The sequence below is a fragment of the Aspergillus uvarum genome (genome assembly GCF_003184745.1).
Source record: "Aspergillus uvarum CBS 121591 unplaced genomic scaffold BO82scaffold_37, whole genome shotgun sequence".
NCBI classification, from domain to species: domain Eukaryota; kingdom Fungi; phylum Ascomycota; class Eurotiomycetes; order Eurotiales; family Aspergillaceae; genus Aspergillus; species Aspergillus uvarum.
The window spans coordinates 270,544-286,763 of NW_020291334.1; the positions used below are offsets into that span (position 1 = coordinate 270,544).

The 16,220-nt window shown below is 50.6% G+C and overlaps 4 protein-coding genes across 4 annotated transcripts; 2 read left to right on the forward strand and 2 right to left on the reverse strand.

The window, feature by feature from the left end:
* Positions 1-954: 954 nt before the first annotated feature.
* BO82DRAFT_110677 (DUF3433 domain-containing protein) lies at positions 955-4,756 on the reverse strand. The gene is made up of 2 exons (XM_025629810.1): positions 2,854-4,756; positions 955-2,804 (listed from the first exon to the last, which is right to left on the reverse strand). Exons 1-2 carry the CDS (start codon positions 4,577-4,579, stop codon positions 970-972), a joined length of 3,561 nt encoding a protein of 1,186 aa, XP_025490624.1. The 5' UTR covers positions 4,580-4,756; the 3' UTR covers positions 955-969.
* A 1,329-nt stretch (positions 4,757-6,085) lies between these two features.
* On the forward strand, positions 6,086-7,890 carry BO82DRAFT_433409 (phosphatase PAP2 family protein). Its single transcript, XM_025640871.1, has 3 exons — positions 6,086-6,426; positions 6,506-6,732; positions 6,792-7,890. The coding sequence occupies exons 1-3, from the start codon at positions 6,393-6,395 to the stop codon at positions 7,491-7,493; spliced, it is 963 nt and encodes a 320-aa protein (XP_025490625.1). The 5' UTR covers positions 6,086-6,392; the 3' UTR covers positions 7,494-7,890.
* Positions 7,891-10,256: 2,366 nt separating this feature from the next.
* Positions 10,257-13,427, forward strand: BO82DRAFT_355592 (citrin). Its single transcript, XM_025635487.1, has 4 exons — positions 10,257-10,797; positions 10,917-12,119; positions 12,183-12,345; positions 12,421-13,427. The coding sequence occupies exons 1-4, from the start codon at positions 10,618-10,620 to the stop codon at positions 12,972-12,974; spliced, it is 2,100 nt and encodes a 699-aa protein (XP_025490626.1). The 5' UTR covers positions 10,257-10,617; the 3' UTR covers positions 12,975-13,427.
* Positions 13,428-13,991: 564 nt separating this feature from the next.
* On the reverse strand, positions 13,992-14,762 carry BO82DRAFT_403435 (DUF5321 domain-containing protein; the record flags this gene model as incomplete). Its single annotated transcript, XM_025639383.1, has 2 exons — positions 13,992-14,188; positions 14,288-14,762. 2 exons carry the CDS (start codon positions 14,760-14,762, stop codon positions 13,992-13,994), a joined length of 672 nt encoding a protein of 223 aa, XP_025490627.1.
* Between the last annotated feature and the right edge of the window lie 1,458 nt (positions 14,763-16,220).

Genomic DNA, 16,220 nt, shown 5'->3' on the forward strand with positions numbered 1-16,220 from the left:
GCTATATAGCTGTCGATGGCCTTCAGTCAACCATCAACCAGGGGAGGGTAGAGATAGAGAGAAAGAGGCTTCAGGCGTGAGGGGGAGGCAAGGTGGAGGCGGGGCCAATCGCTGCCGCTCATCACACTCTAAGCGCCCAGCAACTGCACCACCAAGCACACAACCACTCCTCCATCACGCACTAGCCAGAAAATGCAGGCTATGAAAAGATAAATCCTTGCCACCAAAGCAACTAACGGTGTGACCGCCGATGACGGTCTGTGCAAGGTTCCTATTCGGGAATCGACTCTGCGAAGTCCCCAGATCAACTAGTCGAATTCCCGATAATCATACGGGACATGGGATGGAAGTCAACTCTGCAGAAGCAGAAACAACGAATAGGATTGGCTTCTGTCTCATAAACTTTGGGGGTGTTGCTCAGTGCTGTTACACCTGCATAACGGGTACATCGATATCACACCTTTCCATGTGATGGTTGGCTTCCATGAACCATCACTCGTCCTTCCCATAGGAATCCCACGCATAATCAAACTTTAGCATGCCGGCATGATTGTTGCCACTATCCCGCACAACGCACAGAATTAGCTCGTCTTGCTGAGCCACAGATATCCTGGGGCCTTATGAATCTCTATTTCATTCCAAGGGAGCTTTATCGGGTCTGTGTTTTTGCATCAAACGGACAATCCCATGCACTGTGGTATGGGAGGGCGGCATCATGCATATCCATTGCTGTATAAAGGATCCCTGCTTCCCTTTTCACTATCCTGTTGTGTACTCGGGCAATTTTTCCACTCGCCGAAGCGAGTGATGGTTGCTGATCCTAGAATGGGAGGTCGGTATCTCATCCAAGAGTCACGTTCATCCACTAACAGGTTAGTTACTCGTAGAGGTGAAGTAAGCCTGCTCAGATGGCATGTATTGGGTCGAAAGCCCATGTAGACGCACACTCATGGCGATCAACCGACTCCATTAGCCATGCTGATCTTCACCGGAGGATTCGGAAGTTGTCCGCCTGAATAACACCCGAAGCTGGATTCTCGATGTACTTTTCTGTCTTGGCTCCTCGTCTATGACGGAATCATTGTCGCGGCCCACCGTTCTGTCTTCGTCCAAGATGTATTTCCACTTTCCATCCGGCGTCTCCAGTCTATCAAGCTTATACCTCTTGTCGAGATCTGCAAAGTGCTTTCGTCGTTCATCGTCGCTCCATGCATATGTGCCCTTGAAATCATCCAAGATCCCGCTCTGAGTTATCCAAGGCATGATGGAGCCGATAGATCGTGGGATCCGTGGGAATCGGAATCGATACCGTCTAGTAATGAAGACTGATGCCACAATACACGCGTCAAATACGACTATTAGCATGACACAAATGAATGACAGGACAGATGGGTAAACCGCCCAGGACATATGGTATATGATGCCATCCTTGATGCCGGCGGGAGTATTGAGGTGACGAAAATAAGCGTCTCTCTTGAGGGAGAGATCGGTAGCAAACATGGACCGGTAGACCGAGCGGGCAGCAGCTTCGAGTACACCGACGTCAATGTCTGATGTATTGGAGTTCATCAATTCGTAAAGACTCACTGTCAGGCTGCCGAAATAATCAACCTGAGTAGAAGCATTTTGTTCCTGGGACGAGCCGTTTGTGGAGACAGGACTAGATAGTCTGTGGTTGTAATTGTTAAGATTTGAGGTGCCGTTCTGTACCATCGGACCATCGGCAATGGTGGTGTCATTAAGTGGTATATGGTTCTGTATGAAGCCTTGCGAATTCCAGGCCACTGAAAAATTCTGCATGACGATGAACGATTCGCAAATCATCGCGACCGTGTTGGCACTAGTTATCTGGGTATGGTCGCTGTCGCTTGGCTGGGCCACCACCAATATAGTTGGCTTATGGCAACCTTCAGCTGCTTCGGTAGGTGTTGAGGCGAAAAAATTGACCAACATACTGACATCCTCCACGTTGGTTGTATCCCGTATTGCGTTTATTTCGCATGTTATACTGGATTCGTTGAATGGAGAATACCTCCAACGGCCAACATTGGAGCCGGGGTCTTGGGTGAAGTTATCCGCAACCGATAGCCCTCGGCAGAGTATGTCGGCACCCACACCCCGCAAAGAGCCACCGATAAGCCAATCCGAAGAGTTGTCGGTCCAAGCGGGAAGATAGGAGTGGCTGGAAGTTGTCCATGGTAGCAGAGAGGAGCCACTATAGATACTCGTCCGCATAGTATCGAGTTCTGGAAGCACCGATGATGGTTGTCTGATGGCGAATGACTCATAGCTATACCAGGTCTTCATTTCAGTATCCGCGGTCGTTGGGCCAAGGTCATGATGGAACAATCCGTTGACTAGAATACTGAGTCCGGTGTTGACAATGCATGCCACGCCCACAAGCCCGAGCAGGATATGATTATAGTTAAACCAATTGAAAAGTGAGGCAAATGGGTTCAATGACCCATACTCAAGCAGTAAAGATGAGGCAGCAGATGCTCCTCCCGTCTGAAGGACTGCCCATGGTTCCAGAACGCTCAGATAACGGTATATTGAGAGGCAGATCGCACGTATGATAGACGCGATTGATGATGGAATCAGGGAAAATAGAACCCCTATGCTGCTTGAGCTGACGAAGGTCAACGGAAAAACATAGCCATCTTTCACACACAATGCGATCACAGTTGCAAGACCAGCAACTGCCGCAGCAAAGATGAAAATTTCAAGTCCAAAAATCGGGATCAGGAGGAAATGAGGTCGTGGATCAGAGCGGGCTTTTGCAGCTCTTCCTGGGGAGCGAGGCACTATTCGAAGTCAGTACCATTTTTTGACAACGTGGAAATCATGACATACCATGCGATGGCTCGATGCAGATACAGGGAGGTTCTCTCTCCTGTTGCCAGCGGCAATTGTAATTCTGAAGGATAGATCGTAACTGCCTTGTCGACAATTCATCGAGATTCATATGCGAGATATGCGAGATATCGATAATGTCTGCCATGATGCCGCACATCGACGCAATAGATGCAGGATCGCCTCGAAGCAGGTTTGGGCGGCGTGGGTAAGCGTAGGCTAGGTATAAGATCACTATCACGCTCAGCGCAAGGATCGCCTCAGACATGAGGGACTGCCACGGTCCAACCATTATGGCCATTTGATGCGTCACATGAGACGCCTGGACATAATTAGATTGGGCGCAGACGTCGAAAATCCGGTTCATCAACGGTACAAAGGCTTTCTGGATTCCTCGGTTGAGCGTCGAGATTAGAGTATCTTGAGAAGCAGCCAGTCCGACCAATTCCCTATTCCAAAATGAGGTGCCATTGTTTGCAAGTACTTCTGACAAGATGAGGTTTTTGAAATGAGTCGTATTCAAGGATACCCCGGAAACATTGCTCATAGTATCTGAATGCAATGCGGTGACGGATAACGATCCGTTAGCCTGGAGTGAAATGCTGGCCTCCGAGGTCCGGTAGACAATCTGGCAGCCAAAGCCACTGACATTATGCGTGTAATCAGAGCCCTGTGAATTCGACCGATTGCTGCTTACATTCTGGCTGGTTTGGTTCAAGCTGACTTGAAGAACGACGCCCACAAGGTCAATAGCAGCGCACGCATCATCGAGACCTGATGTACTTAAGACTGGCTGCCAATGCGATATCTGGAATGAACCATTTGTGGCTGGTATGGAAATTGCTTCACTCAAATGCATCGAGCAATTTTCTGAAGTTGATGATGCAACGTTCAAATCCCATACGGCCGATCGATCATATGGCGAAGCTGCCTCTGAGCTGGTTTGATTCGTCAAGGCATCGATGACCAAATCATCCTCCACTTTCAAATCAATACAATACAGCTCTGCCCAGTAGACAGACTGGGTGAGTTCCCACATCGTCGTATCATACTGAATATCCCAGGGGATATTTACTGGCGCCATTGCATACTTATTCGAATCTGGTTCATCGTAAGTCAGATAACGGTGATCCCGAGAGGCTGTGTAGTTCACTGTTGAGTTGTATGACACGGATGCTTGCCCTTCCATATCGATCAACTCCGGCCATATCTCGAGATGTTGACTGTTGTAGACTGTGGCATCATCCATTCTGAAGAGACTGCTCTGAAGTGTGGGAAACACCAATTGCAAGAGGACACTCAAGATCGAGATGAAAACTGCCATCCAGTGTCGATTCCTGAATGCAAAGAATGGGGCGGTGGTGAAATGACCAAACTCATAATTGAGCAAAAGTACCTCGGCCGACACTCCGTTTGGCTTGGAAAGTTGAAAGTATGGCTCTAGACGAAGAGCATCATACTCAACGACAGACCATAGAATGGCCACAACCATGCCCAAAATGCTCGGGACATAGGTGAAGATGAATTTCCGGGCAATGGTGATCTCATCAGAGTCAGTGAACACATCAAGTCCACCTGTGTCGTTACCCCACTGCCGAAGGACTTCTGTGACCATCACCATGGCCGCCATTAGGCCAGCCAAGGGGAACAAGTACCGACGACGCAAAGTCTGAGGTAGCCATCCTGAATTCCGAGTCTGAGGAACATGCCCGGTAGTTTGTGACATCGTCCAACTTTATCAGTCTCCTCGAGTCAATGTGGTATCGATAAGCGGAGTGCTGGTGGGCATCAAGAGCTAGCCAGTACAAAATTAAGACCGAATCCACATGGCTGTCCGTCGGAGTGTCAGGATCAGATTTTTAGTAGCATAAGTTTGGCATAGCCATTTCAATCGTCTAGTCAATCAATTATCACGACAACCCTATGCAGCAATCGATCTATAAAGAAGATACAGCCAGGTTCTTTATCAAAGAAGGCCCATGGCAGCATGTAAAAGTGAGGTTGACGGGAACGAGATAAGGCCGAACTGGACTGTGTCCAGGGAAATCTGGCCAAGCGCCGAAGAGACCTTAGATAAGTCTCAGGACGGGCGGGTGGGCTGCGTGAACTCCTTTAGGATATCATTGGTGCACTCCTGCGTGGATCCCGCTGGGGCTAGTGATGCGTAGCTGTGAAATTCTGCGATGATGATGGGACGGGCTGCGCATTTCGACCAAAAGGCTAGGGCCTCTGAGTGGAGGAACGCGATTATCTAGACCATCAGAGCTGACCTTAACAAATATGAATATGGCGTTATGGTACTGAGGTCATAATCCTACTGGGTCGAACTGATAAAGACCTTGGACAAGCGGGCTTGAGAGGTCCTAATCCATTTCTTCGCCACATGTTTCGACAGGGGTTGTGGGTCGCGGGATTCGAATCATTCAGTAATCGTCTGAAATGAAGAAATAAGCATTTCGGTTACAGGAAGCGGGAGACAGTGATTGAAATAAACACGGGCAAGCAGGGGTATCAAATCGTTAATTCGTTATGGTGCGTACCCCAGGTCAGTCCTCTTGGCATCCAGTGATGGTCAACCTGAATGCTTCAGTGCATCCAAGCAGGCAACCTCACTCCAGATTGCTTATTTGGAGAGAATTATTTGAGTCTGGCCAAGTTCTTAAGCCTCGCGGCATAGGCTCACCCGCTAGAATCTGCCAGAAAAGGTTGAGTTTGACACTCATGCTTTTTGAAGAAGGTCTGGATGCATGCTCGAAGTAGGCTTGCTCACGCTGGCCCAGTCAAGTTCCACCGAGCGAAAATGATGGCTTGATGACCACAATGACATGATCGCCAGTGTGTTTTAAGCTTGGCTTAGCTTACTGTGTAGATGGAGAAAGGTCCACTCCCGGTGGCCTTGATCGTGTTCTTAGCCCGGGTTTCTAATCTTTGCTTTAGTGGGATTGAAGTCGACGGACTGTTGTACTGCATTGCTATCCATGCTGATTTGCTTATGCTTTCAGTAAAGAAGCAAATCAAGGCCGGTAAGCCATCATGGGGTGTGGCGATCAGAGCTACCGTGCATAATGTAGTTGCTGGAAACTGGCAACATGGTTGTTGACCTGTACGGACATCGGACAGCCAGCCATGCAAACAGACCAAAGCCCACGGGTCAGGCGTCCAGAATGACAACGAACGGCAGCCACAGTCGGATGCAACTCCCCTTCAAGCCTCAATACCTCCCCACCAAATGTGCCGCTCTGCAAATTTCTGGGCTTTGGACTCGGATCTCATGAGGCCCAACATACATCACTTTCTGGATCCATGATTTGAGGTTGACCGAAAGGCCTCGATCGCGAATCAAACAAGGCTGGACAAGGCTGGAAAAGGCTGGATCGGGTGACGTCAACAGTCTCCTTTTACAGTTTCCTTAAACTAGACTTCCCAGGCATCCGGCCCGCAGAGAGCCAAATCGAATGTTGAAATAAAACCCAGTTCACAGCGTCCCTGCCATTTTGACAACCTATATCGCTGCCTGCAATTGTCGGTCTTTCGACACAATGGGCGGTCTTCAAAATCTTCTGGAGCCTGGAGGTAAGTTATACTTGAACTTGCAATCCATGGGATCTCCGCAGCATCCGAATAGTGACTGATGTATATCCTACAAGTACAGCGATCGTCGCGGTTTTCACCACGGGTACTTTGATCAACCGACGCAAGCATGTCAGGTCGCCGGAAGTCCCCAGCGTGGAATCACCGTTGCTTGCAGATGGTCTTGAGGACGTGAAGCCAAATGCAGACGATGAACGTTCGCTCCGCAACCGCCGGACACCTCAGTCTCGTCTTCTAGCACATTTTCCTTTTCTGCTGGAAATCTTGTACTGGCTGCTTACCTACTGGGTATGATATGATATGCCTACTCACATATGTAGGGGATAAATTCTGACTGAACATCCAAGATCTATCAAGGGCTGCGGGCGTTCTCCGCCCGAATGATTGCCGGCCACAAGGAGATCTTCGACACAGCTGAGCGCCATGCTATTTCGATCCTTCACCTAGAGCATTTCCTCCACCTTGACGTCGAATTAACGGTTCAGAGATACATCCTCAACGAGATTCCGTGGCTCATGCCCTTATTGGCGCGTGTATACTACTCGCACATCGTCCTCGGCGTGGTATTTGTGGTTTATTGCTATACCTTCGTCCAGCGCGACAAGTACCAGGCGCTCCGGCGCACGCTGGCATTTGAGAATGTCATTGCATTTACGATCCTTACTCTGTGGAGGTGCATGCCCCCGCGTCTCCTCCCCGAGGAGTACGGGTTTGTCGATGTCCTGCACAGCAACAAGGGCGGTTCGGCTTGGACGCAGAACAAGTTTCAGCTCACGATCGCAGCGATGCCTTCGCTTCACTTTGGAAATTCCATGTTCATTGCGCTGTGTCTGCTCAAATTCAGCCCCCATTGGTACCTAAGGGTGATCGCGCCGTTGTGGCCTATGATGATGGGTCTAACGATCGTTGCGACCGCCAATCACTTCATTTTGGACGCTGTTGTTGGTGCATGTGTGGTGCTCGCCGCTTTCAGGTTCAACCGCGTCATGCTGAGTCTGCTGCCGATAGAGAGAGCGGTGTTTAGATTGCTTCGCCTAGAGAAGCCTTGATTTTATACAGGGCGACGGGATGGTTGGGTTAGCCATTGGACTTGAGACCTATATATTATTAGGGATACATCGTCTTTCCGTGATGATGCCATCGATATGTATGAGTATCGCACTCACAAACAGAACTTTTAATCACAGACCTTACCGTGTATACTAAGAAGCTGGACTGTGCTCTCTGCAATTGAGACCTCGGGTAGACTGTAGCTTATTAGTCTGCAGCTAAGCATTGCCAAGTCTTGAGTATATCAGAAGAAGTAACAAAGCGTCAGTAAGCATGCGAGCGAGAGGCGTGCATTTTGGTGTATAGTACGGTAGTACATGTGCGATCGATATAACGTGGATTTTGAAGCTTCGTCGACGGTCGTCGACAGGTTATTCGCGACTACTTAGTATGGTCACTTAGTAGCAACCCTGACATTTATTTGTACAAGTCGAGCCGTGCTGAGACATTGACACTCATGATATCACACAGCACAGTGTCAGTTTAAGGCTCATTTTCATCGCCTTTCCCCATGGGTACAGATTGTAAACTCCGACGAGACCTTGTGGTTTCAAATGAGCACGTTTTGCTAGGACCCTAGGTAGTACTAGTAGCCGCCAGTGTGTATTGGTTCTCCTCAGAATGACTGAATCGAGAGGTTTAGTACCTAGTAGAAGTTGAAAAAAGTATCATGTCGCGTGATTTAGCCCAAAGAGGCAAGTCAATGCCACGCAAAACGAGACGAAATCAAGCTGCCACGGAGCCCCGAGCCCCGAGCCCCGAGCTGGAGTCCGTCCCCCTAGCTAAGGTAGGTAAAGTAGACTAAGTTACCTACATAGTATTAGGAGTAGCCCGCCGCGGCACTTGTATGTACTGTGTCTGTACTCTCCAAGTTGGTTGCACTGCAGGAATCCCGTCCGGCATTGATAGTTATGCTACAGTGCACTAGTGAGCCTATGGGGGTGTGAGTTGACTCCAAGGGATTGCGTAAATGCTAGGGTCGGAACTCAGCAGCAATAGATGCGATGCTGGAGCTGACCTCGGAGCTGCTCCGCAAGCATTGAACCCTCCGTCCATCCCCCCCCTGCACAATTGCCATGATCACTGCATAATCGAAGTAAGTTATAGGTGTTTAGTATCGGGAGTAAGTTGGCCTTAGCTCCGGAGCAGAAGTGTCCCCGTATTCCTTGGCTCAGGACTCGAGCTATTCGGAGCAACTGCGACAACTCCCAACAGACTGCGAACTAAAGGCCATTGTTGTTCGAGCTGAAGTTACTGCTAACCCAGGCTTGTTGGAGCCAGGAAGAGTGATGACCATTGCCTGCCTGCTCAGTGCTGGACCTCTGGCATCAACCCCGGAATAAATCGCGAAACAAACTTTGAGCCCGCTACCCAGCTGGCACCGACTTACGGGGTAAATGCAATTTCTTAGGTAAGAAAAACCCGCCCTGCAACAGCCCTCCCTCGTCTGCTTCCGACGTCCCGCCGCGATTGACTCCACCGACTCCGGACCCTCCTTCTCTGGTGGGCAAATCACTTCCAGGCTCTGGTTGCTCATTCGCGGGTCCTTCGAAAAACAATCGGGCCGATGGTGCGTGTGCCCAGTATCGAACGAGAATACCATGTGAAATGGGCAAATGAAAACACTGCCTTGTTGAAGAGCTGAGTGGGTGAGTTTCTGATTCTCTTACAAGTTACGAGGGCCGAAGTACAGTACGTACGTGTACGAAGTGGTCGACCAGACCTTAAGTCACTCATACATAGTAACACATCGCCCTACCGTGCGGCGGCTGCCGATCCACGCCTGGAATTTTGAATCCGAACATTGGCCACCTACGCCGAGATCGGGTACTGGGCGGTGGTCCTCCAAGCTCATACCATTATTCTCTACACACTTAACGCATATCCATACTCCGAGCTGTGCGAGGTGCCGCAAATAGTAGGGAAATGAAGTCAGTGGTTAGAGACTCCGATGGCTTTCTCTCTCGAAAGGATTCCAGTTCCTTCTTCGCACTGCGCAGTTTTTGAATGCGCATGCATTATGACCAACCTCCTCCGTCTTGATAAAGCATCATCTTCCACGTTGGAAGTGTTCTGCTTCAAGTCGCTGTGTTGCCTTTGTTGGGTTTGGGCCCCAGGCCCCAGGGGTTGATGGACATCGAGTCCCGGGTGGCCAGTCAATGTCTCGGTGTTACCGTGTGGTACGCCCCCCCATGGAAAACTGGGTGGTCCATGGCAAAATCCGTGAGGGGCGCTTGGCTGGTCCCTTGGGTCTGTTGCCTCTGCCCATTGTTTTGAGTCACTTTGTTCGCCAGGGCTGGGAGGCAACGTGAAGATTTTGACAGTTGACCTGTGCTTAAACTGGAACCTTTGAGGACAAAGCCACCAAGAATCTCGATGGAACAAGTACAGTACGGAGTAGTAGAATTTCAGAATTTGGAGATCTGGTAGACCACAGGGGGCTCGAATTGCCGCCGGAGATAAGCCTGCGTGTGTGCTTGCGCGAGCCACCCTGGCCCAGCTGACCCGCGCTCGGCCTCAACTCCGATGGCACCCCCCAAACAGACATAGAGGGAGGTTAAAGCCTCATCGGGCCGGTTAATTACTAGATAACACGCGTTAAAACCAGAGGCGGTGAGGACTGCTGATGAGCGATTCGTTATTAGATGTTGTGAATTTGTGAGTAACCCAAAGTCAGCAGAGTCTTTTATCCGATAGTCAGTAATAAAAGCATGCATGAACAAAAAAGGAACTATAGGAGAGAAGGAGGAAAAAAACGCAATGAAACAACTGTAGACACTAGACATTAGATAGAAAGACTTTGCTCACTTCTTCTCCAACTTCCCACCCACAGTTTCCAGCTGTCACATCTATGATTCACACTCCAGATTCAGCATACTTACTGATCGATCAACCACTGTTTGGGCTTTGGAGCATTTCTCCCCCGTTATTTTTGTCTGGCCTCCCCGTCTCCACTCACTTTTCTTATCCCCAGCCCCTTCTTCCTCCGACTTCTCCCTCCACCACCTGGGTTGATCACCCTCTTGCCGTTCAGTTTCTTTGTTGTCTTAGTCGGCGCATTCTCTCTTTTGGGATTTGAATCGATTGTTCTTGGTTTCACTTCTGTCTCTTTTGCATTTCACAATGACCAGCGTGAAGGACGCAGTCAAGGAGTCCTTGGTCGGCAGCTCCTCGGAGCCTCAGCCGTCGCAGCAGATCAAGAGTCATTTCCTGCGCCATTCACGCAAAGATGAGGCATCAGGAGATCTTTACATGTCGGAGGATGACTTTATCGACGCGATCGCTCCCAAGCACGAGGACTATGTAAGTGAACCAAATCTCGCGGCGCATTCTGTTTGTTGCGAGCCGTCGCTCTATGTGTCATACGACTACCCGTGATTCGACTTGTGGCTAATTGACGGATTTTCTTCGTGAAACCACAGCACAAGATTAAACGCGAACACTATGGGATCTTGTTTCTCGTTGCCGACAGGCGGAGAACTGGAAAGCTCACTCTCGCCGATTGGGCTACCTTCGAGAACCTCCTGGGCAAACCGGACGCCGAGTATGAAATCGCCTTCCGCCTCTTTGACACAGAAGGAACTGGCTCGGTGAAATGGGAAAACTTCCAGCAATTGTACAACCTGAACAAGACTAGCGACAGCATACCTTTCGATTGGAATTCAGAATGGGCCTCCCTGTACACCGGGCGGACAAAGACCAGACATGATATGACGTATCCCCAGTTCGCTCAGATGCTTCGCGGTCTGCAGGGCGAGCGCATCAGACAGGCCTTCCACGTGTTTGACAAGGATGGTGATGGTTATATTGAACCCGAGGACTTCCAGCGTATCATTCTTGAGACGTCGAAACACAAGCTGTCCGACTATGTTCTCGAGAATCTCCCCAGTTTGTGCAACATCTCGACTGGCACAAAGATCTCCTATGCTACTGTCCGTGCTTTCCAGAACATCATGCGCGAAATGGACATGATTGATGTCATTGTCCGCGAAGCGACCAAGAAGAGCACGGATGGCAAGATCACGCGCGCTGATTTTCTTAACGAGGCTGCCCGCGTCACTCGCTTCTCTCTGTTCACTCCAATGGAAGCTGATATCTTGTTCCACTTTGCTGGACTGGACGCGCCTTCGGGACGGCTTTCGCAGAAAGACTTTGCCAAGGTTATTGATGCTTCCTGGCGCATGCCCTTCGCGGTTGCTGGTCAGGCGGCAACTATCGCCTCGGACAAGGCTCATCAGGTGGCTGACAAGACCAAGTCGGTCCTTCATAGCGTGCTCGAGTCTGTGCACCATTTCGCACTCGGCAGTCTTGCGGGTGCCTTCGGTGCCTTGATGGTTTATCCCATTGACTTGGTGAAGACTCGCATGCAGAACCAGCGATCAACCCGTGTGGGAGAGAGACTGTATAATAACTCGATCGACTGTGCCAGGAAAGTTATTCGGAACGAGGGATTCCTCGGACTGTATTCTGGTGTCATCCCTCAACTGATTGGTGTTGCTCCCGAAAAAGCCATCAAACTAACTGTGAATGATCTTGTTCGTGGCCATTTCACCAACAAGGAGAATGGAAAGATCTGGACCGGCCACGAGATCCTGGCCGGTGGTACCGCAGGAGCCTGTCAAGTTGTAAGTTTCGGATCTCCCAGCAAGTAAGCTATATTGATCAGTGGGCTAAACGATTCTTTCTAGATTTTCACCAACCCCCTGGAGATTGTCAAGATTCGTCTTCAAGTTCAGGGTGAAATTGCGAAGTCCGTCGAGGGGGCTCCGCGTCGCTCTGCCCTCTGGATCGTGAAGAACCTGGGTCTGGTTGGTTTGTACAAGGGTGCAAGTGCCTGCCTGCTTCGCGATGGTAAGTGATCCCATGCAGTGCCCTCGGCTTATCCGTCTCCTTCCCAATCCGCTGATGCTGACCTCGACACTGCAGTTCCCTTCTCCGCAATCTACTTCCCGACATACGCTCATCTCAAGTCCGACTTCTTTGGGGAGTCCCAGACCAACAAGCTTGGTGTTCTGCAATTGTTGACTGCCGGTGCCATTGCTGGTATGCCTGCTGCTTATCTCACTACGCCTTGCGATGTCATCAAGACCCGTTTGCAGGTGGAAGCCCGCAAGGGTGAAGTCGGATACACTGGCCTCCGTCATTGCGCTGCCACCGTCTGGAAGGAAGAAGGCTTCAAGGCCTTCTTCAAGGGTGGCCCTGCCCGTATCCTTCGTTCATCCCCGCAGTTTGGTTTCACATTGGCTGCATATGAGGTTCTCCAGAAGTTGCTTCCCATGCCCGGCGATCACGAGGAGGTCTCTCCCACGGGACAAGTCGAACCCGGCGTCGGCCTGACCACTGCCAAGGCACCGCTTCCTTACCTCCGATCCAGGAACGCTCTCAAGTTGATCCTGGACCTCGACGAGAACATCGGCCGCGTTCGGGTCCCCACCGCAGAGCGCTGGCCCAAGTTTCTTCAACAATCCCAGCAACAATAGACACGTATGACCTTTGTTTTACATAGCGATGATTGGCTTTCTCTTTCTAATTTCCCCTTTGTCTTGAATGAAAATAGTGTTTGTTTCCCACCATTCCATTGCAGCCCTTTCCGTTGCCACCGGATCTTTTCTTGGCCTGGTTGGGACAAAGACCACTTCTTGTTGATTTCCCCAAGGCCTATGTCCACACCACTACATGTAACAAAAGCAGATAGACTCGAGAGGAGACTCTTGCTACCAGACCGCCGTTTGGGTATCTAGAATTTTTTCTTATTCACCTCGCCAACTTCTGCAGTCCTTCAGTGATTTCACATCTGTTCAGTTTGTTCCTCTTCCCACATACATAGGTGGGCGTCACATATCGGTGTACAGGTACCTGATTTGGCCATCTCTATCTTGAAGAATCAATCAACTAGAAGTTTCGAGAATACATTCTCATCATACTGCCTCACGGGGATTATCCATTACCGGCTATGGCATTTTGACCACCCGAGTTTACTTGCAACGGGATAAGGGGTATATGGTAAGTTAGATACATGCTTGTCATGACTGCGGACTATAAGTACAGAGAATTTCGCATGACAACAGGTCTCTCTAGCTCGCTGGTGGGACATGTGAGGGTACCCGACCACAAGATTTGTGGTTATGGTGGCATGGGAGTGATATCACGAGGGAAACTCAGCAAAGGAAAACTAAATATCCCTTTCTCGGTCTGTATACATACATAGGTCGTGCGAGATTGACTGTAGGTATGTGTCGAGTGTAAGTGCAGGCGAAAATATCATCAAGGGCTTGTTTATCAAGACACGGATCAAATCTACCCGCATTACAGATGTCAGCCACGGCATAGTTAAACATAGATCATGCACCTACACATCCTTCAACCATGCTGAGAGTGGTTCAAGCAAGCTCTATTGTCACAAGACCACCGTTGCAGAAAACCATGTCATGCCACGGGTGACATGTCGGTGGGCGGGGACCTTGCCTTGCATCAGTCTTTCTATCGACAGAAGCTCTTCAGAAAAAGTTGAGTTTCCGTTTCGTCTCCGAGTTTGCTGCCGGTTCAGCATTCGTAGGAGTCTCAGCAGGTATAACCGGATCCTTTGCGACAGGCTTAACGGCCTCTTCCTTCGCCATCTGAGGGGGTTGAGCGGAGTCGGGTGTGGTGGATTTGCGATGCCACAGAGAGTCTTCATCCTCAATCTCCCGAAGAACTATAGAGCGAACGAACAATCAATCAAGTTAGCCGATGCTGACAACTTCCCTCCCTCGAAGAAGGGAAGAGAACATCAACACAAAAAGTAGTAACCGACCTTCCTCCCACTCGCGCTCCTTGGCCTCGTTGCCCGTTCCCAGAAGCTTCTCCACGTCCACCACCTCCCCATTATTGACCTTCTCGATCACCTCACGCAGGAGCCGGATCTTCGCATCGGTCGACCGGCTGTACGCGGCGTAGTCGTTCTTGAGCGCGATCATGCGGATGGCCTGCGAGCCGATGAGGATGAAGATGATGATGTAGAAGCTGGCGGGGTTCCATTCCCTCGACTTGGGCGTGTAGGGCTTGCCTTTGCCGGTGAAGCGGTTGCGGATGAATGCTGGAATGAACGTGGTCCATACGTCTGCGTGCGCGAACCGGGGGATGAATCGGGAGGCGCCGCTGGAATAACGGCGGCTTTCTAGTAGTAGTTGTGATGAAGGGGACGGCGGGAATCGGATCTGCGCAGCTGGTGGTCTGCGGATGGGGTGGATTCTGGTTGCCGTTCGGAGGGTGAGTCGAGCGGGATGCATATTTATTGAGGCCATGGCTCAGGTAGGATGTGCCTTGCGACAGCGAAATTTTGACAAGGTCAATTCGGTCCAAGTTACTGGGCGATTCCGTTGGAATTCTATCCAAGTCCCGGGTACCATGCGCTCGATGCCCCAGGCCCCCAATTGGGAGTCGGCGGGCACAAAGTCCCCGCTAGTCCTGTTTAGGGATGGTGGAGGGGGTTGTTGCTTGGACAACGCGGGTTTGCTTGGCTTGCCCGTTCGGATGTCATAACCACATCGGACTGAGGGCCTGGCTCGATCTTCCATCTTCGACTGACAGACGCCAATTCCGCGGACAACAGTGTCTGCAGAACACCCCCGATTCCCCCTCCGCCAGCCATGACGGTTGCAACACTTCTTCCTGATTCCACTTTGGAGTCAGTGAAGTTGGCCGTCCGCTCCAGCTCGACATGCTCGACGGCCACCGTGCTATCCCTCCAAACACTCCTCCGCGGGACATCGAAAGCGCCCACAGACGCGGAACCCACCACAGTGAGACGAGCGGCGCGAACAACAAAAGCCTCGACGACGACTACTACTACTACGATTACGGGGACAAAGTCAACGAGGGGGGCAAGGACGAAAGTTTCTGCGGCGGAAGCAGCAATCAACACGGTTGTGGAACACGATGCTGCGCGTATATCGAACCAGGAGAAGCTTGTGCTGGCCACCGAGGTATTCAACACGACACTCAAGACCCTCTCGGAGGCTCTGAAACTCAACTCCAGCACAAAACGAGAGGATTCTCGCGCGTCGACGCCACGCGATTCTGCCTCTCTTACCCGCGGCGTCACGAAATCACCTCGGAAAACGAATGTGACCGCGCTTGAAAATGGTATCCCCGCCGTGGCTGCGTGTGCGGCTACATCGTTAGCCTGCTTGAGGACTCTGAAGAGTGACCAGGTTGATGGGGGCTTGAACATGCAGCTTGAACAGGGTTCTTGTATCCTGGCAGGAAGGCTTCTGTCGCTTGGGCTTAACGACATGGCGTACAAAGAACTGCGAGGTCTAAAGAAGAGAATACAACAAATCCTGGAACTCCAGGACTCGACTGGAAAGAAAGCACCTAGCCGGAAAGGAAGCTCCGCGGAGTCAGAAGAAGAAGCAGTCAAAGAAAAGATGTCTGATCTGCTTAACTTCTCCGCCCCTGGCCAGATGCGACCGTTGCTTGGATTGCTGGTGACTTTTCAGTCGAATGCCCTGCGACTTATCTTAAACGAAAAGAAACCCACAACTATTCAGAACTTGGCCCCTTCGCTACAGCTATCAGATCCCAGCAGCCCAGCGAACATCATCCTAGCCGCCCTCGAGTCTGGAGCGCTGACTGCCGAAAAAGCCGCGATACAACTCCAATTACTGTCCAACACCGTGTTGTCCCTATCCTCCACTACTCAGGCCTCCAGCAAGTTGAAGCCGATGACATCTTTGAGCCTGCAG